We start from the raw sequence: 23545 nt of genomic DNA on the forward strand, positions 1-23545 counted from the left end.
TATCCTTGCGCGATGATAGAAGTAAGACATTGTTATGATAGAGAAAGCACAACACAGTATCTGTAAAGTCTAGATCTACAAAACTATTTACAGCACACATATAGGTAATTGTTATGTCACAGTCTATTGCATAATGGTGATAATCTTTAGTTTATAAATATTATAAATATACACACATTTTTTAAGCAACATTACTTAACATTTCAGCCATCTGAAAAAAAAAGAAATAGAAAAACAAAACAGCATCCATCCATAGACATGTCCACACTCAGCTTCCTCAGAACACGACGAATAAAAAGCAGCATTTCAAGAACCGATTTCCCTTTGGACCCATAACACTGTTGTGGTAAGAATGAGCCTCTGTGGGGACAGAGAGGCTCAACAGACTGTATTCTTATTGCTGAGAGCAACGTAATACTGGGTTACAGTGTTTGTGTGGATTACCAAAACAAGGTTTCAGTAAATTATGAGAATAATTTCATGAATATGTGCTTTTTGAATTTCTGCGTCAGTTATTTGCATTTATGATTCCACAGTGATGCCTAAAGCTGCTTGATAGGAGAAGACAGTTTTCCTTCTTCGTCAAATTTAACAAAACAAACACACACAAAAAAAAAACCCGACACAAAAACACATTGCATTCCAGTAAAAAATAAAGCAAAGCAAGAAAACAAACAAACAAACAAGAAATTTGAATAAAAAACCCTCCATACATGATATATAGTTCCTTAAATTTCTCTGACAGGAAGACTCATTTTTATACTACAGCTTTAAATAGCCATTTCCAATATTGTAGTTGAATTTTACACACCTTTTCACTTTCATGCACACACTCACACACGCACACACCCTCTCACAAATCCATTTAATGTATTTGTATAATATACATTCTTAAGTTTGGGGAGACGAAATTGTCTAAAATATAATACAAGGTCTTATTTACAAGATTTCTGTGAGGTTACGCTTGAGGAAAATGGGAGAGGAAAAATAGCAGAAATTCCCCTTTTTGCCTCTTTTGTTCTAACTGCATCTTAAAAATGAATTAAAACACGTTAAACTTAAAAAAGAAAAAGAAAAGCATGGGCAGGGAAACATGCAGGGATCATAAATTTGAAGCAAAACGCATTTTGTCTTGCTCAGTCTCTGCACTGCTGAGAACAGAATCTCTCCTAGATCCGGGGGGTTCCCTGTGCTGGGTGGAGGATGATGATGATGCCGCCGCTGCTGCTGCCGCCGCCGCCGCTGCCGCAGATGCAGCCGAGCGCACAGGGGGCAGGGCTCCAGACGACATCTGGCGGAACAAATTGACCCGTTGCGGCACTGTAGTGCGAATGCCACTTTGTAGACTTATTCCCTGGATGGCTGCTGCTGTCGGTGGCACAATGGAGGCCAGAGAGTCTCCTGAGGCTGGATGAGCTCTGGGCCCCAGGGATGTGTCATGTGGCAGTGACGGTTGGGAGGCCGAAAGGTGTCGGATGTCTCGACTCAAGCTGCCCGACTGTAGGGCCTGTGTGCTCTTGTGGATGTCTCCCCGTTGAGGTGAAGGAACCTGCTGCTGCTGCCCTGCTGAAGAGGCTGCAGCAGCAGCAGCTGACGCAGCCGGCTGCTGACCGAGCTGTTGCTGCGTGGGTAGAGACGATTGGCCGATGGGTTGCTGGATTAGCGACAGCTGAGACGCTGTGGGTGAGCCGTACTGGAAGCTCCGACTGGCCAAAGGGGTCTGAACAGGCGGGCTACACATGGCAGCTGTGAAGGAGCAGGGGGACATGATCGCTCCCTGCTGCTGCAGCGGGGTCTGTGAAGATGAATTCAGGCTACCGTGGGAAATGCTGGGAGCTGGGTAGCCGCCCTGCGCTACAGCGACTGGCAGCATGCGTGCAACAGAGGCATTGGCAATAGCCGAAGCACTATAGGTCATGGGTACAGAAGACTGCTGCAGCTGAGTGATGCCAAAGGCCGTGGAGTATGGTGGCTGAGCTGGTGAGTTAATGATGGAGTTTCCTGACACTGGTGTTGAGTTCATCCCAGTGACCGACTGCTTGCGATCCACCATCATCACCATCTCCCTGTCCTGACGGATAATCTGCTTCAATATCTCGTTCTCCTGCGTGTTGAAAACGCCGGCGTTCAGATCCTTCTGGAACTTCTGCAGCAGCAATGAGTTCTTCTTCCCTGTCGGGGCGCAATGAGAACAGTGAGCACAAGTGATAGTGGTGAACTTTGGAAACAAAAGAAATGGCTGAACAAAGACGCTGCGTGTATGTTTAAACAGGATCGTTTTTAGTGTTTTCACATCAAATCTTGAAAATATTGATTCAGTCGTACATGCTGCGTCTTTGTAAACCCATCAAGAGATGTTTTAAATAGATAAAAAAGGACATTGGATGGTGATGACTAAGAGATATGAAGTTTGAGACTAACAAGGACACAGGAGTGAAGGTGTGACATGACAGCATCGACTATGATGTCAAAACACAGACAAGTACTGATGGATTGTACCCACACATCACAATACTGGTCATTGTTTTAAAGACAAAGTAAAAGACAGAAACTCTAAGCTCTGAAATAACCTAAAACTTTTACTAGGACACATTACAAGGGCTTCTAAAATCTATATACAATAAGAGAGGGCCATTTTACTTGTACTGTTAATTTTTGGCTTTTTATTGTGGAGAAAACTATTCATTAATTGAAATATTTAGTATGTAAATGAAGGCTTTTCATTATTCTGTTTATTTGACGCAGTAAAAAAACAACATTTCTGTTGCGTTCCACAGAGAACATTTTGTACTTAAGAGAGAATGTTTCCCAGCCTGTCAGAAAGCAAGGCCGCAGTGTGACAGATGGCTTCCTAAACACCAAACGCTTTCGTGGCTTTGGGAGTAAAACTGTGTTAAGATACCAAAAGGCATTACTGTCTTATATTTTAGAACAATCATTGCCACACTTCACAGTAAAGAGGTACTTAGCGACCACATCCGGCTGTCATTAGAGGACGTGCCTCCTGTAATTACTGCTGCCCTTGTGTATTGACAAGCCACGGAGCGTTGTCGGTAAAGAAGACAGAATAGACTTTCCGTGTGCTGAAGGCTTTAGCCACAGTCAATCAATCTTTAAGCCTCGTCCTTGAGAGGGGAAAATTTCTCCTCGCAGTTTACAATTCTGCAGCGTTTGAATCTGTCAAGGCTCCCGGGCGGGAAGCCATGATGAATCCAATTATCAGAGAATAACTCCTAAAAAATAGATTTATGTCAAGTTTAGCATTCTTTTTGTGTATCTAATCTAATACAACAATCACTACAGGGTTGGTTGTTAAAGAGCTAAAACAAGCACAGACCAAACTAGTGAAAACTTACAAGCTGCTTACATTGCAATGTTAAAGGTGAAAGGATCAAACACTGCAGATTGGAATAAAACACATTTATTTTTAAACAAAACTGTCAATAAAGTTTGTTGGGTTGACAGAGTAGTCCAGACTTAGAGCTAGAGTAAATAGAAGCTGTTTTAATCTGCTTTTTTAAAAAAAAGAAAAAAAGAACCATAATGTGTACAGATGTTAACATTCTATAAACACTATATTTTTATTATAATTCATCAAGTATGTTTAATCCTGTACTTAATGTCTTCTTCCTTACTAAAAAAACCCTCACAATACATCAATGAATTAGTATGACTTCATAAGGTCAATAATGACCATTGCCAAGGCAACAAAAGTAAAATCTATTATTTTGTATTCAAAAAACAAATAAACATTAAATAGATAAAGTGCCATATACTTAAATGTAAAGCATGAAATGCCTAAAGTTAGTTCATTATCCCTGAAAATAGAGCAAATATCTATAGGCAGAGTTTTGGAAAAAAAGAAAAAAATACTTTAGAAACTCAGTAGACGTTTGGTTTTTCCTCTAAAATGTCAAACAAACAAAAAAAGTGTTGATTTTGAAAATAGTCACTTTATTATAATTAGAAACGTTAAATTAAGTATACAGTTAAGTCTATATGTTCTATTGAATAATAAGATTAGCTAATAACAAAGAAGACAACGTTTGTGGTAGTTTTAGAATAATACATCTAAAAGCTCAAAGAACGTAATCCTTGCGTCTCCCGTAAACTCTTCTCCTGCTGCCATTCCAGATACAGTTGTGTTATTTTACTGGTTGTGACACCTACTGTTTATGGAAGGTACTGCATGAGGCATCATGCCTTTTTATGTAATTGAAAAATCAGTGCCATGCACAAAGTGATTTCTTAATGCATTATGTTTTTTAAAACAAGATCAATGGTTTAATGTGGCTTTAACGACATAATTCCTATGTATTACCAATCTACCAACACATTGCTGGCTATTGTTACCCATACAACCAATAGAGCAGGAGCCATCAGAAGCTAAGAAGGAAGTTGAAACATAAAAGGGAGTCTGTTCTTATTGTGATGAAGATGATAGGACACTATGAGCAGAACCACATCTGACTGGAGTCTGTGGAGATTTTTTTGCGCTGCCATGAATGCTGCAAATAACATTTTTGCATCAGATCTCTATAGTGCTGAAGTGCTGGTATGAGAGAACTGCATGTAATGTCAAGGTTGCATGTCCATCATGCTGCTGCAAGATGTGTTTCAACGACATAAGAAGATTTATTTATTTCATATTTAGTCTTTCAAAATTATGTTGCGGTAAAAACTCTTAAATTGCCCAAAAAATCATTCAGTAATAAGTGAACGTCTCTTGCGTTTCAAGGTAAATGGTTGAACTATAACTTATATGACTTTTAGAAGGTGTGCATCAAAAATACTGTAAGTATATCAAAATGTAATGACCACTCAGCCTTAAGCAACTAGGGATCCTAACTCTCCTCCCTTTCTGGTGTGCTCATGGGTCTCCGGAAGAACGAAAAAAATGAATGCAAGTCAACGGGGCTAAAAGAGGTATTTTCTAATCAGTTTTGCCTTACGCCCTGGATCGCACATATGTTGTACTGTTATTTAAATGAAAAGTAATGATAGGTGTTTCGACCACGCCAGTCACGTACTTTGAGATTTATTAGATTGTAAAGGTTCGTAATTAGCATACACACCAGAAATCAGCACATTGCATATGTGATGTGATGTGATGTGACATATTCTCCTCCCCCCTAAAGTAGATGCTACTTACTACATGGCCAGATTAATGGTGTTTTTTTTCCTCCAGTGGGAAGTTTGTTGAACTTACAGCCCTTTTCTCTCAGTTTTCTCCGTGTCTGGTTCGATGTCACCACTTTCGTGAAGCACATTTGTAGTCCTAGACTTATTTTCACACAAAACCTAAAATATCGTTTCCCCCTGTTTGAAAATAAGCACGTTCTTGGTATCAAAACGTGTCTAAAATTCACGAACATCATATGTGAAATCCAAGGTACATAAGCAGAATTAGAAAATAGTGTTTTTAGCCCCATTAACGTGCATTCATTTTTTCGTTCTTCCAGGGACCCATGATGCGGAAGTAGATGGGCGTGACTTAGGCTCCATATACTTTTGAGTGACGATCAAAAGTATTAAATAGCAAAATGGAAAATGAAGTTATTTTAGCAAGATCACTTTTAAGAGAACTTTGAGCTTAATCTGAATGTTACACTGAAAACCAACCAGCTCAAACACGCAAATTAAAACACAAAAAAATTACACTTTCTGCATTTTGAAAAAAATTTACATCAAATTTAATATTTAATTTAGAAAAGAACATGTCACATGGTGTATGTGTTAATTTTCTGAACAGCAGCCTGCCTCATAAAAGTTCTGACAAGGGCAACATCTGGTCAAATATCCTATGTGATATTAAGAAAAGATAAAGAGACCCAATAGTTCAACTATTTCAGAATCTCCTTTCTAAATATAATTGAAAAATTTGGAGCTGTTATGATCTTTTTATTTAAAATTAACTTTGAAAGTTAAAATGGAAGCAAAACACAAGGCCGATTTTCTACAAGTTATTTTACACAAGACATATAAAACATCTGACGTCAGACAATCAGAAACAAATGTTCAGTGTGGTGAAAACACAAATAAATAATGAAATATGTAACATAAACAATATGTGGCATTAGTAAAGGTTTTACTAATATTTTTGTAAATACACTTTCAGAAAAGGATTCATAAAAATCATGAAAAACCCGGGTGTATGACTTGTGTTTATGTGCATAATTCTGCCAATTATTTAGTGCAGATTCTACTAAAAAACGACAACAAAATGAAATAAAAATGGGATGTAAGACTAGATGAGATCACTTTGTTTCCTTGATTGTCTCAGTGGTTGACATTTTTTAGTGTTCTGAAGTTCTAGTGTGGGTAACTTGAGGTTATGTGTCACGGATGCAGAAATTAAAGAGGTAATGTGACTTTCTGGAACAAGTCAAAACTTCTGGGATGATTCTGAGACTGGATCCACTTAGCAAAGCCTCAATAAGTCAATTTGCTCTTGTTCAAACATGGGAATGAGGTGTTTACCTGGTGCCTACTCGTCGGCCAGGACACTCTTGAAAACGAGATGAGCTCGTCTCAAGATGGACTCCTGGTCAAATAATTTTTAGATAAATAAAGGATAATGTCAAATGTGCAACATGTTACTGTTATCAAAGCATGGTTACCTTTGATTTTTTTTTCTTTTTCTTTAAGAGCAAGACAAGCATGTAACCAAATGCAGTCAGTATGTAGAAATGATACAACCAGAACTGATCACATGACAAAATATCTTCCATCGTATGAGACAAAACCCCTTTCATGTTTAGTCTCTGAGAGATGTCAGAGGGCACAACTTTCACTGTCCAAAGCAGTAATGGTGCGAGTCTAACTCAGCGTACAGTTCTTACGAAAATGGTAGATGCAGATTAGAGGTGTTGACGTCAAAGGGCACAATGAACAAAACCTCAGGCTTCTCTTAGGGACATGCATTTGATACTTCCTCAAAATGTCATTATTCTGAAAAAAATGTAACATTTTCTCTTTTAGAGAAATAGTTCTTATCTTTTAAAAAGGATTTCTTTAAGAAAGTTTAACATTTTTAATGTTACCAGTTGAACAACCTCACTTTGGAGAAATCATGTTTAATGGTCATTGGATTGACAAGCTAAAGGCTAGACAGAATAACCAAATTGGAATAATTCTGTCTTAAAGGAGCTCCTTTAAAATTCATGGTTTCACATCAATGTTGACCTTCACCTCTGTATTTATTTCACATGACACTTACACTAGATTCTGCAATAACAGAAATCAACAATTTATTTAGGAAAAACTAATAATCGTCACAGATGGTGGTGTAGAGGTTGATAAAATAGTTTTCATAAGAATAGTTGTGAACTGTTTGAGTCAAAGGCTTGTGTAAAGCAACAACAATCTACTTTAGCTTTTGTACCACTTCGACTAGCTGTTAGCTTCTCCATCTCTTCCAAGCTTATCTGTATTTCTCCAAACTGAGGCCATTCAAAGAGCTACAGGTAAGATCTCAGCTGATCATGAGCTTACCACAGAAAACAGTTTTAAAAGATCTGATCTATCACTAGAAGTTTTGTTCATAAGCAGCTAAATTACAACTCATCTAGGTTGTGTTTTGTGAATGTTTTGGTTTATGAAAGATTTTCTGATGAATTTTCTCACATACTCTGCTTTAATTTCCTTATAATAAAGATAATATCACTGAGCTTTTCCAAGAAGTTCATATGGGGTCCTCCAAACTGTGACATCCATATAGTGCTGTAAAAAGACTTAGACCGTACAGACTGGATCAGTTATTACATTTTTATCATACTTAAATATTTCAGATCAGCCATTTCAAATCATTATTTCAATTATGAAGGGAAAATTGACTCAACAGGTTGTAACTCTCTTGATATTTGTGACAACTTGGAATGGGGAGTGTTGCTCCTCTGGTCTCTACAGGCACGCTTTAATTAGGTCACACTGGAGGGTTTTCCAACACAAACGGCCTGTTTAGGGTCAAAGGTCAGACATTTTCCTTCAGGATTCTTTAGTAGAGAGCAGAAATTATGGCTCCATCAATTAAAGCAAGTAGTCTAGACTCTGAAGCAGCAAAGCAGCCCAAACCATTGCACTATCACCTCCATGTTTGACTGGTATTATGACATTGTTTTTCTGAAACACACTGTTACTTTTACACCAGATGTACCTGGACACACACCTTCAATAAAGGTCCACTTTTGTCTCGTCAGTCCACAGAATATTTCATCCAAATTCTTCGGGATCACCAATATGACTTTTTGCAAATGTGAAGCCTTTTTAAACTTTTTCTGTTTCCTTGGAACTTTCCCATGAGGCTTTTTAGTCGTCCTCCTGTCTTTTCTCTTTTGTAAAATCCAGGAATTGGATGTTAAAGTGAACCATGGATCTTCAGGTGTTCTTTTGTCGTTAGAGTTCTTTATAACAATATGTAACGTGTTGCTTTTTCAGATCTTTTAGTCTTTTTCTTGTGATCAGAAAAGTTCTATTAGAATGATTTCTAACCCTACAGGTCTGTCAGTAGTCAAACCTGGGTGTGACGTGTGAAGGCCAACTAGTGAACCCAGAACTCCCAAAAATGTGGTAAATCACAGTTCATGAGGGGAAGCTAATTTCTCATGTGAGCAAAATTAGTTTAGAAAGCTTACAAAGAATCAAGTTTTAAATTTGTTGGCTGATCTGAAACATTTAGGTTGTTAAAAAGCCAAAATGTTTTGACTGCTCTGTATGCTGTGGATTCCTGATGTAATCATTTAGTATTTTAGCTACTTTTGTGTCACAAAGTTTATTGCAAACACCGTTATCCCTGAGTTTAGCAGATTTTTACAAATATAACTCCAGGACATATAAAACACCAATGAGTGACGTCAATTATTGTTTTTCTTTTAAACTCTCATTAAAATGGTTCTGGTCAATATTTTACTGGGAAAAAAGCACTGGCTCCTTTTTTTAAATGAGAAGACTTAACTTCTATTAACAAGCTGCTCGAGTTTTATATGAAATACAGTAAACTTTAATATTAAAGGTTTTACTTATTTTATTTATTTTACCTTAATAGTCTTCATAGGTTTCAGATTGGCCTTTGTTTATTTTTTGTTCTGACAGATTTGGGATGAAGATGAGGTATCTGAGGCTTTTTGAGAGTAACTAACAGAATTACTCAAATCGAGGTAATCTTATTATTATTATGACCTGTGACATCAGTAATCCTTGTTATACACTTACGGCACAATGTTTAGTCCAGCTTAAACATGACTTGGCTGAGAAGAAGCTGAACAATGTGCCAAACGTTCACTTTAGAGCCAGAATAGATTGATCTGATTTACAGGAAGGAGCGAGTGATCCCTTTTTAACTGTAAAATATCTGTGTGGATCTAAATTAAGATCACTTAGTTTATCATCTGTTTAGTCATGAAAAACTATTTCTGTTGATGTAAACTGATCAGGGTTTATTTGGTCCCTGCTGCTTCTCTGTGTTTAAAACGTCTAATATGGGGCGGGGTGCTGCTCATACCCAGGAGTGCAGATGAGTTTAAAGAGGGCCACACACACATGCATGTGAGGTTAGCTTTCACCCACTCGCTGGCTTCCAGTGGGGAGGGGTCAACACAAAACCAAAAGGAAGGCCAACCTGACTCCCTCCCGGACAGCGACATGCATCGCCTTTCAATTAATCCAACTACAACATTTTACAGTGCTTCTTCAGAAGGATTAATGATCGAAACAACAAAATTGTCCGTAATGTAATTTTAGACAAAAAAGACAAAAGCAAAATGCACACAGGTCATGCAACACAAGATGGCACACAATGTTTTTATGAGGAAAAAGGGGTAAACAAAGTCTGATAAAGACAAGACAACAAGGCATGATGACAAGCAAGTGAGTCCACCAAGTAAACAGGGCACAAGGTCAAGAGTCTTACCTATGCGGTCCAATCGGTCGATGGCGACAGTTTCGAAAGCTCGTCGCATCATGGGGTACTCCTCTAGCACCTCATTAAAATGGTCAACAGAGAGTGAGAAGAGTCGACAATAAGTGTCTGCACGCACGCTCGCCGTTCGCCTGCCCTTGGTGAGCAGACAGATCTCTGAATGTCAGGAAGACAGGGAGACAAAAAGGAAAGCGTGTAAAGAAACAGGAACAGGAGCGGGATAAACAAAAGCAATCATGGCTGTAATTACTGTACACATTATCATATAGATGAAGTGTGAGAAGAGAGAGGTTAGAGAGCAGAAGAGATGATAAGAATGTAAATAAAACCAGAAACCTAGAAGCTGAACCGTCACATATATTGTGCTAAAATAATTCATCATCCTGCAGAAGGCTAATAGTCTCATAATGTGATTCAGTATTCAGCTTCAGTGTCAGGCTTCAGCGCACTGCATCAATTCTGAAATGTAATGAGTATGTAAAGAGGGGTCTGACTTCACAGCATCTGCATGATCCTGTTTCTGACATCGGGACATATGAAGACAGCGGTGCAGAAATGCGTTAGCAACAGATTCACTTTGTAGCCCCAGTGGTACCCGGGAGCCATATGCATGGATCAAAAACTGTATTTAGGCCCCACACTCTCCTCATTCTGAAGTTAAATTGGATAAATTAGAAAGAAAAGGGGATTCTGCTGAAAAATCGGAACAATTAAATACATTTTGTAGCTCTATGAAAAACCTTAGTTTATAGGAAAGGTGATTAGCGCCGACTAAATAGCGGCGCTAGCACTGAAACCAGTGTTAATTCTGTTGACAAAATGTTTTTGTTATTTTTTGAGAAATATTAATTTTTGTGAACTAAAACAAAAAGAAAACAAACACGCCAATAAAGACTGAATTATGACGAATACTGTTAGACATTTTCGTTGACGAAAGAGACAATGAAAATTGACAAAAACAAAAATCCAATGAGAAAACTGAAAAGATGGGTGACCGAAAAAAAGAACATACCAACAAATGGAACAGGCGGGTCTAGGCACATAATTCCTAAAACCAAACACTAAGAGAAAACGAATGGACGGGAATTTTTCAAGTTTGGAGTGCTTAGATAGCTAGACTGGCCTGCCAGACTCCTTCTCTGTTTAATTCTGCACAGAGAAAGGGTCTGGGAACTCTCCTATTCAAATAACCCCACCCCCTGAGAATTTTAAATGAGCCAATCAGCGCTAAGCAGCGTACGTCTGGTTACTCAAAGGCAGAGAGTCACATGAGGGGTGGGACTAGCCAGCTCAAAAATAACCAATCAGAAAAAATATGGAAATGCCGGCTGTAGCTTTTTAGCTGTAGCAAAAAAATGGTGTCTGGCAACGGCGCAAACATCTTTTTATTTTTTTGAGAAGAAAGGCTTTTAATGCATCTACTTGTTGTTATTTTAAAGACATTCAAGTCACTTAGAACAGAGGAAAGAGCCGCAGCGAACTCTACTTCAGTCACCATGTTTATGACAAAATCGGCATTGTGGTGTGTGACGTACGCTACTCAGCGCTGATTGGCTCGGTTAGAATTATCAGGGGGTGGGGTTATTTGAATAGGAGAGTTCCCAGACCCTTTCTCTGTGCAGAATTAAACAGAGGAGGAGTCTGGCAGGCCAGGACTGTATATTTTCTTTTTGCAACTCAAGGAAATAAACAATAATGAAAAATGACTTGCATTTGTATAGCGCCTTTCAGACCCAGATGACTCTAAAGCGCATTACACTACAGTGTATCATTCATCCATTCACACACTGATGGGGATGAGCTACATTGTAGCCACAGCTGCTCTGTGTGCCAAACTATACTATCTCAAAAATCTCACCTCAGATCTGTCAGATTTTGAGATTTTGAGACAGAGAAGTAGCTGAAGAGTTTTATATATAATATGTGAATGGTATATGAAATAGGTTCATTTTGTCTTTGTGATGAACTAATACTACTTCTTTTTTAACAGGACAAATGTTGACGTTTTCTGTGTATGGTATGTTAAAGTGTCATTAAAAGACTGAAAACCGATACAGATTTTTCCAATATTAAATGTAACGCAGACATTGGCTGATATTAATGTTAGACCAATAATATTGATCATCCCTACTTAAAGCCTGCAAAAAGAAGTATTGATGTGCAGGTGTAATAACACACTTCACCATGAACATTAAGGAGAAACATGCACCCATTAAAGCTTCAGAAAATATATGAATTTACACAGCTTTGTACATTTGACATTTACAGTAGCCAAAACAAGACTGCAGAGTCGTATCCATTCATTATTCCCTTCCTCTAGCATAACCTCTCATTAATCTAGCATTACGCAGCACTGCATAACCTTCTATTACATTTTCACTTGCATGCAGGCCGCTCCATCACTTCCTTGCATGGTTAAATGTTAACTTGTTGTTGTGTGATCTTAGGCTCTGCCATGAGCTGCCACGAAAACAGAACGCACAATGTGCAGGATGCGCGTGCGACACTCAAGCTGTGGGTGTGAAGAAGGTGTTAGTGCTGCTGTAATGGAAAAGCACCTTTCACTGTGAATGGAGCCTCTGTTAACAAAAAAAGAACCAAAGAAAAAGGAGACGGTGATAGAAAAGAGCTCCGAGTTGCATGTTCTATCAGACAGGAGGCAACAGAAAGACAGTGTGTGTTTGTTAGGAACTATGCTGTTCTGCTACAAAGCTTGGAAGATGCAACGTCCAGCTGTCAACTAGTCAGTTCAGGTCTAAAATGGGAGGACAATAGCAGTCGGGCTAGCCTGGCAAGCCAGACTAAATAAATGTATTATTTAGTCTGGCCACGCTCCATTGACGGCTCTCGGTTGTGGGGCGGGTTCTACCGTTGTCTTTCAAATGATCTCCGCATTCCACTGGACAATGACTGTGACATACTCTTGTTTCACTCTGTTGCATCATCCCACCCACCAGGCATATAGAGTGCCCTGATTGGCCCACAAAGCGGATAAAGCTCTGTGATTTGTTCACTAAGCAGATAGAGCACTGTGATTGGCCCACCATTAAGGTTGGCAGCGCCGGCGCTCCGCACACGCACACCACGCACAGCGCGTAGGGCACCACGCCGGGGGAGGGGCACCAAACGCAAGCTTATGAAAAAATAATATATATATGATGAAGACAGATTTCAATTAGAAGATGTGCAAAGCAAGTTAACAGCATGTTTACAGAGAGAAAACAACACAAAACGGAAAGGAGATGAACCGTGTCGCACCGTCACCCCCCCCACCACCCCCACCCCCACCCCCCCCACCCCCCCGCGTGGAGGATGCAGCGCAGCGGGCACAGTCATGGCTCCGAAAAGGCTGCAGGAGTCCGGGGCAGTAAATAGACAAAAGAAGCAACAGCGGGATGATGCTGTTGCTTCGATTGCAGGTAAGACAAGTATTTAAATGGAAATTCTTAATTTTTTTTAATCTATTCCTAATTCTAAATTCTAAACACGTGTGGTCAAGTTCAGAGGGTCGTTTGACCTAGCTTAAATTCAGACTTGTTACTGCTGTTAGTTAATCTGTTCATGGTCAAATTTTGCCTAGTTTGGTATAAGCATGCTGCTTTTCAGGACTTTTATTTGGTGTTTTTCGTTCTCTGCTTCCGTACATTTAACATTTTGACTCTATCTGCGTGGTTTGGGCAGATTTTGTTCTCTGCTTCTCCAGTCTGTTAAAAGTATAATGCGCCACTCTGTCCCGCAGCCTCCCGTCCACCTACCGGGCGTTCGTTAGTAGCTAAGTGAGAGAGGCTGAGAGGGAGAGAAACTCAGAGAAGCTTTAGAGCTTTTTTACTGCTGGAGAAAAACAACGTAGCAAGTCATCATCTTCCTAAATGCAGTTATTCTCTTCTGAATCAGCACTTCTTTAAAGAAGAAATAGTTAAATGCAACAAAGGGGCTTTTATTCAGCCTGTTCGTGCGATTAAAAAATAAGTCTGAACGGTGTTAAAGGTTGTTCATCTAAAAATAGACCTTGAAGAGTTTGAAGATTTTTTTGTTTTAATAAGTTCATCTTAAAACATCTTTCTCAAGTAAAATAAAGTTTCCTCTGTGAGGTCAGATAGGCCCATCTGTGCTGTTTTGAAACAGAAATAAACAAATGAATCATATTTGTCCACCCAAATACTTAAATATCACAAAAACAGGAAGGACAAAAACACCGTCAAGGTAAAGTAAGACATTTTATTTTTAAATAAGCGGATGTTTGTGATTAATCATGAGTTAACTATGGACATGATTTATATCATTATTAAATAGCCTATGTGGCCTATAGGCTATGTAACTGAGATTTAACATGAAAAATTAGATAAACCTATTTTCTAATTAGGTATTTGCTCTATGTTGATATATATTTCATAAACATTTACGGGCCAAGAGGAACATCAGCTGCTGATGGTATAATTTGAAGAAAAAAGTCCATTATGCTAACCTCCTCCCTTCATATTCAGAATTTTCTAGTTGTGTATAAAATGTGTACATTGTGCCTCTCTAGTCCTTAATAAAGGTTAAATAGTTTTGAATTTAGTCATATCACATGCCAGTGATTTATAATATAAACCTATAAATAATCTATTGCAGTTTTTTTTTTACCATGGTTTAAAACTTTTATCTTATTATAGAATGAATATGACAAATTATCTTTTGTGTTTGAATGCAGGCTCAATGAACAAGTACATTCAAGGAGGGGCTCAAGCCAAAAGTTCAGATCAGCCATCCACCAGCAGTTCAAGAGCCATCACGTCTGAACCTTCTACAACATCACCCAGCCCTGACCAGGAATTATAAAGTAAAGCACACCTACAGACCGAGCACAGCCCACAGCCAGCACTTCTGAAGGCAGAGTGAGTCCTGGATCTGAAAAAGCATCTGAAAATTACATTGGAGAAACACATGTGCCACAACCGGTGCTTGTGGTGTGTGGATCTGTTACATAGTTCTAAATAATAACAATATGAAGTTCCTGTGTTGAGTATGTTATATTATGTAAATATCAGTCCTACTTTTTGTAAATAATAAGCAGTTTGTGCATACAAGAGAATTAAAGATAATTTAAGGCGAAGTGCTTGCAAATACTGTGTTATTGTGTTGTTTTTTCTGCGGGGTGGGTGGGGGTGGGGGGGCACCACGAAGCCTTTGTGCTTAGGGCACCAAAATAGCTAGCAACGGCCCTGAAGGTTGGTTTATACTTGACGCGTCCGCGAGGTCCGCACGGCTCCGCGCGGCAAAATTGCGTCATTTTAACAACCACGCCCCTCCACAGCGCCTCCGCACGGCCCAAAATTTCCGCAACATGCACCTAGGAAAATTTCTAACCATGCGAACGGTCAGACGCGGAAAAACATGGCAGACTGGCAAGAACTAATATGGCAGAGGTTCGTAAATACAGACATTTGTATGATTCAGCTCTCAGAGATCACCATGATCAACATGTTGTTAATAATTCGTGGAGAGAAATAGCTCGCACTGTCAGAAAAGACGAGGACGCTGTTAAAAATGCTGGAAATGCCATGTTGTAAACAGCAGTTTTTACTTCTACTATGGTGTAGTGTTGGATGCATGCCGTGTAGAGCTCCATGCTGCCCCGTTCAGTTTGGGAGATTATTGGCTCACAGCAGAGACGAGCCGCACGAACCATAAACGCTGCAAGTTGTGAAGCGCATTCCATCCGCGAGCCGCATCACCAAGCGGAAAGTGAATGCGTCAAGCATAAACCAAGCTTTATGGACCAATCATAGCCCTTTATGTGTTTGAAACCCCTCTAGAGAGCTGATTGGCCAGCCAGAGTCCTGGTAGGAGCTTCGGAGGTTCCAATGGAGCGTGCCTAGACCAAACTTTGCAAAGCAAGAATTTGGTCTAGTTCACTAGGCTACAGTCGGGCTGCAATATCAGTTACATGAACTGGCAAGATGCATAACTCTTGACTGAATGCAGAGAGGAGTTGTTAACTGAAGGTGAGCGGTTTCATGTTGGTCTACAGCAGACCATGTGTTCCCTCCAGGCCAGGTGCTGTACAAGTAACAGCCCACTCCTCAGGGTTAGGTCAAATGCAGATGAATCACCCAAAGGAGATTAATAAAGTGCAACTTATAGTTGTTATTATTTAAAAATATATAAATATTACACCTTTTCCAATAAATCAACACCCACTTACTTTTCTAAGCTTGGAGTATAAATTGTAACAATTTTCTCTCTTAATTCACATAAATGTGCTTTTTAATAATTATTTTATATATTTCCTTTTTCTAGAACCAGAAGAGATCATTTAGCCTAACTAGAGGTTCTTTCAATGCGTGACCAAAAATAGACTCAGTAAACAAGAATTAAGAGCCACAGAAGATTATTAAATGCAGTTATTTAGTCACAGCCACTCACTGAGAGACAGTGGGGTTTTATTTAATATGTCATTAATTTTTATCAGGTAGAAATATAATTTAGGTAGGGACACCCTGAACATTAAGGGCCACACAGAAACACATGGCTTTCACACACTCACTTAAACACACACAATTTAGAGTTGGCTGTTTAACCTAACATGCATGTTTTGGTCTGGGAGCCAATCAGAGTACCTGCAGAAAACCCATGCATGCATGAGGAGAACACGCTAACTCTGTGCAGAAACACCTGGATTCAAACTTGTGACCTTCTTGCTGTGAGGCAGCAGAGCTACCAGCTGCCCCACTATAGCACCCAATTAAACGTCAACTGGATCCATTAACCTGAGTTGCCTGAATGTAAAGAATAAAAGTATTTCTTTTTAATATAACAATGTATATTACTCTTTAACTGTAATGAGCTATCCAAAGGAATTCTACAGTGAAATAATCATAAAACATTCTAATGTCTCAGTCTTGGAGGAAGTTTGCATTTAAGCTGTTTCAGTCAGCTTGGGGGGGGTGGGGGGGTGGGGGGGGTCAGTTTTTCTACTTTCAAAATAACGAGATGTTTATAATTATACTTATACTTATGATGAACCACAACCACGCAGTTATGAGCCCTCTGCACGCCCCAGAGGGAGAAACGATGGCCAAAGGAGAGACATTGAGTTGTGGTTTCAGGAGAATCAGTGGCAAGTAGGCCAGGTGTCGTGGTGAGAGCATGATATTAGCTTAAACGTGTGTGCTAACATCATTTAGGAAAAAAATAATTTTTAGAAGCTTTGCAGAAAAAGGCCATTTTTTACTTGAAAAAAATGCACTGTTGTGTGTTGTAAAACAAAATACCCATAATAGGCTTTTCAAATAGTATTTGTTTGACATTTTATATGAAATAAATAAAAAATAACCTGCAGTTTGCTCTTTAAGCAGCTAGGTTTAGAGGAACCAGTTCATATCACTTGGTTCACTACCTAATGTCGTTTTGCATATTTGGTTTAAACTGATTGAAAGTCTTGGTCAAAGTAGAAATTCTTAGTGTTGGTTCTTGAAGAAGTCATCATGTGTTTGAAGAAAAAAATAGCATCTTTGTGCTGAGGTTGATAAGATGACAGTGACCCACTACCCACTTCAGACTAGCAAAACAACCTTTATTACAACACACACACACACACACACACACACACACACACACACACACACACACACACACACACACACACACACACACACACACACACACACACACACACACACATTCAGCTGCCAGTTATTCTGCTGCACTGACATGATTTCCATGATAAGAACCAGGAAACACCCACACTGGTAGCATTTTCAGAAATGTCAGCGCTGTCACCTGTAGAACTGTAGGTGTGACTGTGTGTAAGTCAGTCACTGCTCTCACTTCCCATGATGCAGTTTGACACGTGTCAATTGTTTTGTCACAAGCGCTGACTCCTGGAGCATCATGGATAATTTACCAACACGTCAAGCAGCTCCCATCCTCCTCTTTCCTTATGACTAACAGAGCAGAGTGAGTCTCTCATGACTAAGACATTCAAGCCCAAAATGTAATGACTGGACTTGAAGACCCGTAAGGATCCTGAGGCACAGTAAGGCACTTTAAAGTCTTTATTAGCAAAAATCTAAGATGTGGCGTTACCCATGGAGGGCGAGGCTGGAGACAGAGTCGGGGAACAGGCATGGGTCAGAATCAGGAAGATCTGTAAGAGGTCTGTGGAGCAGGCGAGAGACGTGGTAGAGGACAGGCGCGGGTAGTGAATACAGGTAGGGTTCCTGCCGAGGGTCAGATGTGAAGCGAGGTGGAGGAGGGAAACAAGGTCGATGATCAATGGGTCAGGCAGGAAGAGCTACAAGCAAGAGCGTTCAATAATCTGGCAATGGTTGGAGAGCAGGCCGGATCTTATGTAGCAGGAGAGGCAGGTGTGTGGCATGAGCTTGATGAGAGGACCAGGTGTGATGAATGAAGGCTGATGAGATGACTGATAGTGCTTGGAGGTCAGGGCATGGCAGAATCATGACAGAACCCCCCCACAAGGGCGTATACCAGATGCCCACAGGAAACCAGAGCAGGACGGGAGGAGGGGGACCAGGAAGGAGGGCCAGAAACCAGAACAGAAAGAATCCAAGAACATAAAGCGGGCCCAGTAAAGGGCGCCTAATGAAGCAGAGGTCAGGAGGGCGACCGGGAGGCCGCACGGGGATGCAGAGTTCAGGAGGGCGGCGTTGAGGCAGGCCGAACGATGAGACGCGGCTCTGGGGCCCGGCGATGACGGACCAGGAGCCTCTTGGACGGATGGAGGTGGGACCACGACTGGACCTGAATGTGGTGCTGGAGGGTTCTGGGGAAGGTGTACATCCCTCACAGCAGGTCCGGCCTTCTGTGAGGTGGTGGCTTGATCGCCAGGTGCGTTCCCCAGAATGGTGACTCCTGTACCTTCTCCAACTCCATGACCTCAAGGAGCATGAGAAACTCACCTGCTGGATCCATGACAATCAGCTTGTACTGTACGTTGGCTCAACTCCTGCTTTGCCAGTCCTGTGTCTGCGTCGGGTCCATGTATGGGCAGATTATTCTATAATGACTGGACTTGAAGACCCATATGGACCCTGAGGCAAGGTAAGACACTTTAAAAGTCTTTATTAGCAAAAAGCTAAGACGTGGCGTTACCCGTGGAGGGCGAGGCTGGAGACAGAGTCGGGAACAGGCGTGAGTCAGAACCAGGAAGATCTGTAAGAGGTCCATGGAGCAGGCGAGAAGCAGAGTCGGGAACAGGCATGGGTGGTGTGACCAGGTGTGATGAATGAAGGCTGATGAGATGAATGATGGTGCATGGAGGTCAGGGCATGGCAGGATCATGACACGAAAGGATTCCTCATCTGCTGCTGTCTGTCATTGTCTTCGCATCTCTCCGCTAGTCCTAGAGCCACACAACAAGCTGCATGATACTACGCAATCCCATCCAGCCCTGTAGTGCTCTTGTTTCTGCATTCAGGTGCTGTACTGCTTCGTGACCTTTTCTCCTTAGAGATGTCTTGCTTATTATCATGCCATTAGTTTCCTATGGCTTTGTTTCATTTCTCCTCTCTCTCTGGTTTTGTCTCACTTTTTCACACAAAATTTTCATTCTGGTCATGGTTGTTAAGAGGAGAGACAATGATGACCATCTACTAATGCCATACAAATGGGGAAAGAGCAGTGAAGGGTAAGGGCATTGCAGGAGATAAAAAGTGCATTTTCACACCTTGAAACAGACGTTGATAAACTAAGGCGCATAGAAGAAACACTCAGTTTCTTTTTCAGTCTTTATCAGAATCTGGGGGTCACGGACCCCTCAGATGTACCACAAATCTCGTTTTCAGGGTTCCTGTCTCATCTCCAGAAGTCTACTTTGACCTTTTCTTTCCTTTTTCAAAATGTTCTCATCAAGCCTTTTGCTCAGTTGTTGGTGGAAAACCACTTTTTTTCCATTTCTTACATCATTTGAATTGTTTGAGAGGGGGCAGAAAAAAAAATCATAATAACAAAATATTTCAAGTATATAATTTTCCTAATTCTGATGAGAGCCGTCAGATTTAGAAGGGTTGTTTGGCATCAAAAGTAGGAAGGTAACTTGTTTTCATTTTGATTTACTGTCTTCCTCGATTCACTTGCGAGGCTTGCAACGTGTTCAGCAGAAACTCTAAAGCGAAGGTATTCTTAGACTCCTTTGCCTCTCTGCATAGTTAAGGATGGAGTCGAAACATAAAATATGCAAGAAGCCCTAAAATAGGAATGCTTGCTTTGCCTTCAAATAGACACAACATGTGGATTTTGTTGAAGTAAACAACTGACAAGTAAAAAATGTATGAAATCTGTAATGTCTTGTAGAGAGAGAGAGACGTGCTGAGAGAAAGAGCGGAGTGGAGGAATAGAACAAGCAAATCGCTCCTGACTTTCCACAGAAGGAAGAGTCCACTGAGACGGCTTGTGGGTAGTGCCAAGTAAATGCAGCGAGAACCTTTTTGGAGGGGGGTGGATGTGCATGTGAGGGTGAGGAAGGGGGAGGGGGAGGGACCTCTGTATGTCCTGAGGGATGCCTGATCCATGCCTTGGCTCACTCCAGCTACCAGATGAGCAGTTACGTAACCACAGAAGCTGACTAATGTCTAACTCTGAGAATTTACAATAACTCAATAGCATTAAGGGCTCGAGCTGTTGCCATGCAAACATGTGGCAGAACTGACATATAAAACGTGTTATGCAGTTTTTTTGAGCATTTCATAAAAAGCTAGAAAGTACTTGTTCATACCTCCAAAGTAAGATCCATCAGTCAGCTTCATCTCCTTGTTGAATTTGGTGATGACGCTCACAACGCCGTGCTGGATGAAGTACATCTTCTTCCCGACTGTGCCTTCCCTGATTATGTAGTCATTTGGCTGGAAAACCTCAAACTTCAACTTGCTCAGCATCCCGGTCACAAAGTTAGGGTCTGCATTGGCAAACAGCGGCATGGTGGCCACGAGCTTACGGCAGTTGAAGTTGACTATTTCCTAGAGGTGGAAAAATGGGATATATGCCAAATAAATTATTTATTTCCATCCAAAATATGAAATAACGAGCAGCAGTAAGACCCTGACACAAAATACCCTCAAGAAACCTTCCAATTTCTGCTGCTCTTGTCTGAACACACAAACAAGTTTGATGCATAGTACTTTAGCATTAGTCTTAATGCTGCTAAAGCACTTCCCATATCTCTCCTGGGAGGAAACTTTTTGGCACACGAGTCACACCCTGATGAGTTTGCCCTCCGGTGTCGGCTACAAGCCATGTCTCTGGTTTCATCCTGTCCTCTCGTACGCTGCAGGAGATTAGGAGCTTGCTGTCTGTTTGTCCACACATCTCTGTTGCCGTGCAGATGGAAAGCTGGGGCATTTGGCAAATGCAGTAGCATGCTGTTGACCCCACGCGCGAGAGATAACTCTTCTCCGTGACAACAGAACATTAACAGATAGATAACCAATCTCTGCCATGTTGTTGGCTACAGAGAGAATGCTAGCTATGGCTCAGATGTGTTTGCCAGCAATCCGGAATCACAACTAGTGAATCTGAATGGGAACTATTTTTTATGTCCAACCAGGATAGATTGGGGAAACCATCAACGGCTGTGATGGTTCATAGATGAGAGTATAAGAGAGGAAAGAAAAGGTGATGAAGTTTAGAGGATCTAAAATGTAACATCTTCACATCAACAGTTGGAACTTATGTATGCATGTGTCTCTATTTGAGCGGTCCAGCCCAAAAGGACCGCTCTCTGGGCCAAAAAGTTTGCGATACGCTGAAATCTTGACCTGAAAGGGCTGATTTTTTTATGGAGACACAATGGAGTCAGCATATTTTCCCTGTCATCTTGCCCCATCCCTGAAATTTTCCAGAACTCCTATAGTCGAAACACAGCTAATGTATGCACCTAAAAACTGAAAGAACAGGAATCCTCTTTCGTTATTTTATAAATTTTATACCTGTAAAGAGAGGAAGTTTGGGAATCACAATCCAAGAACAACCAAGATTAGATTTTAAAACATGGAGTTGTTCATTACATCAACTCTCCAAGGAAGACACACACCTTAGCACTCACCAATTTTCCATTAATCTGGGTCCTTTTACTTCATCTGTTCGTGTCCTGCCGATTGGACTATTGCAACTCCCTGTATTCTGGCCTGGACCAGTCCTCCCTACACCGGCTTCAGCTGGTCCAAAATGCAGCGGCACGTTTGCTGACTGGCACCAGCAAGCGGGATCACATAACCCCGGTGCTGACCTCTCTCCATTGGCATCCTGTCTCTTACAAGGATCCATTTCAAAATTTTACTTTTTGTTTTTAAATCCCTTCAAGACCTGGCCCCATTTTACATCTCTGAGCTGCTGTCTGCTTACTTCCCTTCCAAAACCATGAGGTCCATCCCTCAAGCTCTTTTAACAGTTCCAAAAACACACCATAAGACTTGCGGAGACAGATCTTTCTCTGTGGTTGGTCCCAAACTGTGGAACAAGCTACTGTACCACTCAACATCAGGACCACACAGAATCTAGAGCATTTTAAATCCCTTCATAAGATGCATTTTTTTGATCTGGCTTCTCATGCAGGTTGACTTGTCTTAATAGTTTTTAACAGTTTTATTATAGATTGTGACTGTTGTGTGCTCATCTTATTTTAGGTTTTTATTGTTGATTTGTTGTACCTTGATTTGTTTAACGTTGTACAGCACTTTGGGTGTAGCTTTGCTGCTGTAAATGCACTCTGTAAATAAAACTGACCTTGACCTTGACCTTAGCAAGCATGGTGCATCCTATTGACCTCTAAGCATTGGTGATCTGTATGAAACGGTCTATCTTTTTAAAACTAAAGAACAAAGAAATTCTGCCTTTATTTCAGCTCTGAAGTTCTGAGACATGTAATTGAAAGAGTCACAAATATTAAACTGGAAACAGAACCAAAGTAGCCTTCCTTTAAAACAGCTACACCTACATTGTGTCTCTGCGTCAGTTAAACGCCCTCACTCACCTGCACTGCATCACTATGACATCACGCCAAAACAAATACCACACAACCCTCCTGAAACTCATACATCCAGCAGCAGATAAATAGTGGTTGTTAATATCGGCCCAGCTTCATTCATCAGACCAATGTTGATATGTTAAAAAGTCACTAACATCGGCTGATACCGATGTTGCTGCTGACATATCTCTATTTCAAAGTACATATAAGCCACTACAGTAATAAAATCAACTGTTCCGCATAATATCACAGCAAACTGAAATAATTCATTTGATCTTTTAACACTCAAGAGTATCTGTTGTGAATGACTGTGAATGAATTTTAGGTCAATATCAGTACAGCTGATTGAGTTTTAACTATTGTTGAGTTTGCCAAGGTTGATTGGCTGTGACAGCCATCTCGAATTGGGTTTAGACAAATAAAAGCAAGCTGACTAACAGCTAAAGAGCAAGTCACCCCCTAACCGAGTATTACTCCACTCCTACTTCCTGTTTGAAAAATGCAACAAATGCTGTTGCCTAGCAGACCGAGAGGACGGAGCTGCTAACAACTACACACACACACACACACACACACACACACACACACACACACACACACACACACACACACACACACACACACACACACACACACACACACACACACACACAGGCTCACAA

At 40.6% G+C, this 23545-nt stretch overlaps 1 protein-coding gene across 2 annotated transcripts in view; it reads right to left on the minus strand.

The window, feature by feature from the left end:
* Positions 1 to 870: 870 nt before the first annotated feature.
* Positions 871 to 23545, minus strand: part of LOC107374708 (potassium/sodium hyperpolarization-activated cyclic nucleotide-gated channel 1) — a 108328-nt gene continuing 85653 nt past the window's right edge. The window contains exons 6-9 of one of the 2 annotated variants that reach the window (XM_070552789.1): positions 20637 to 20877; positions 9908 to 10072; positions 6481 to 6544; positions 1835 to 2172 (exon numbers count right to left, since the gene is read on the minus strand). In XM_070552789.1, coding sequence (XP_070408890.1) covers positions 1986 to 2172; positions 6481 to 6544; positions 9908 to 10072; positions 20637 to 20877 — 657 coding nt within the window. In that variant the 3' untranslated portion in view covers positions 1835 to 1985. Of the gene's footprint in view, positions 2173 to 6480; positions 6545 to 9907; positions 10073 to 20636; positions 20878 to 23545 lie in introns of both variants that reach the window. The other variant, XM_015942906.3, reaches the window with a different exon arrangement.

The sequence above is a fragment of the Nothobranchius furzeri genome, chromosome 6, assembly GCF_043380555.1.
Source record: "Nothobranchius furzeri strain GRZ-AD chromosome 6, NfurGRZ-RIMD1, whole genome shotgun sequence".
In the NCBI taxonomy this organism is placed as follows: domain Eukaryota; kingdom Metazoa; phylum Chordata; class Actinopteri; order Cyprinodontiformes; family Nothobranchiidae; genus Nothobranchius; species Nothobranchius furzeri.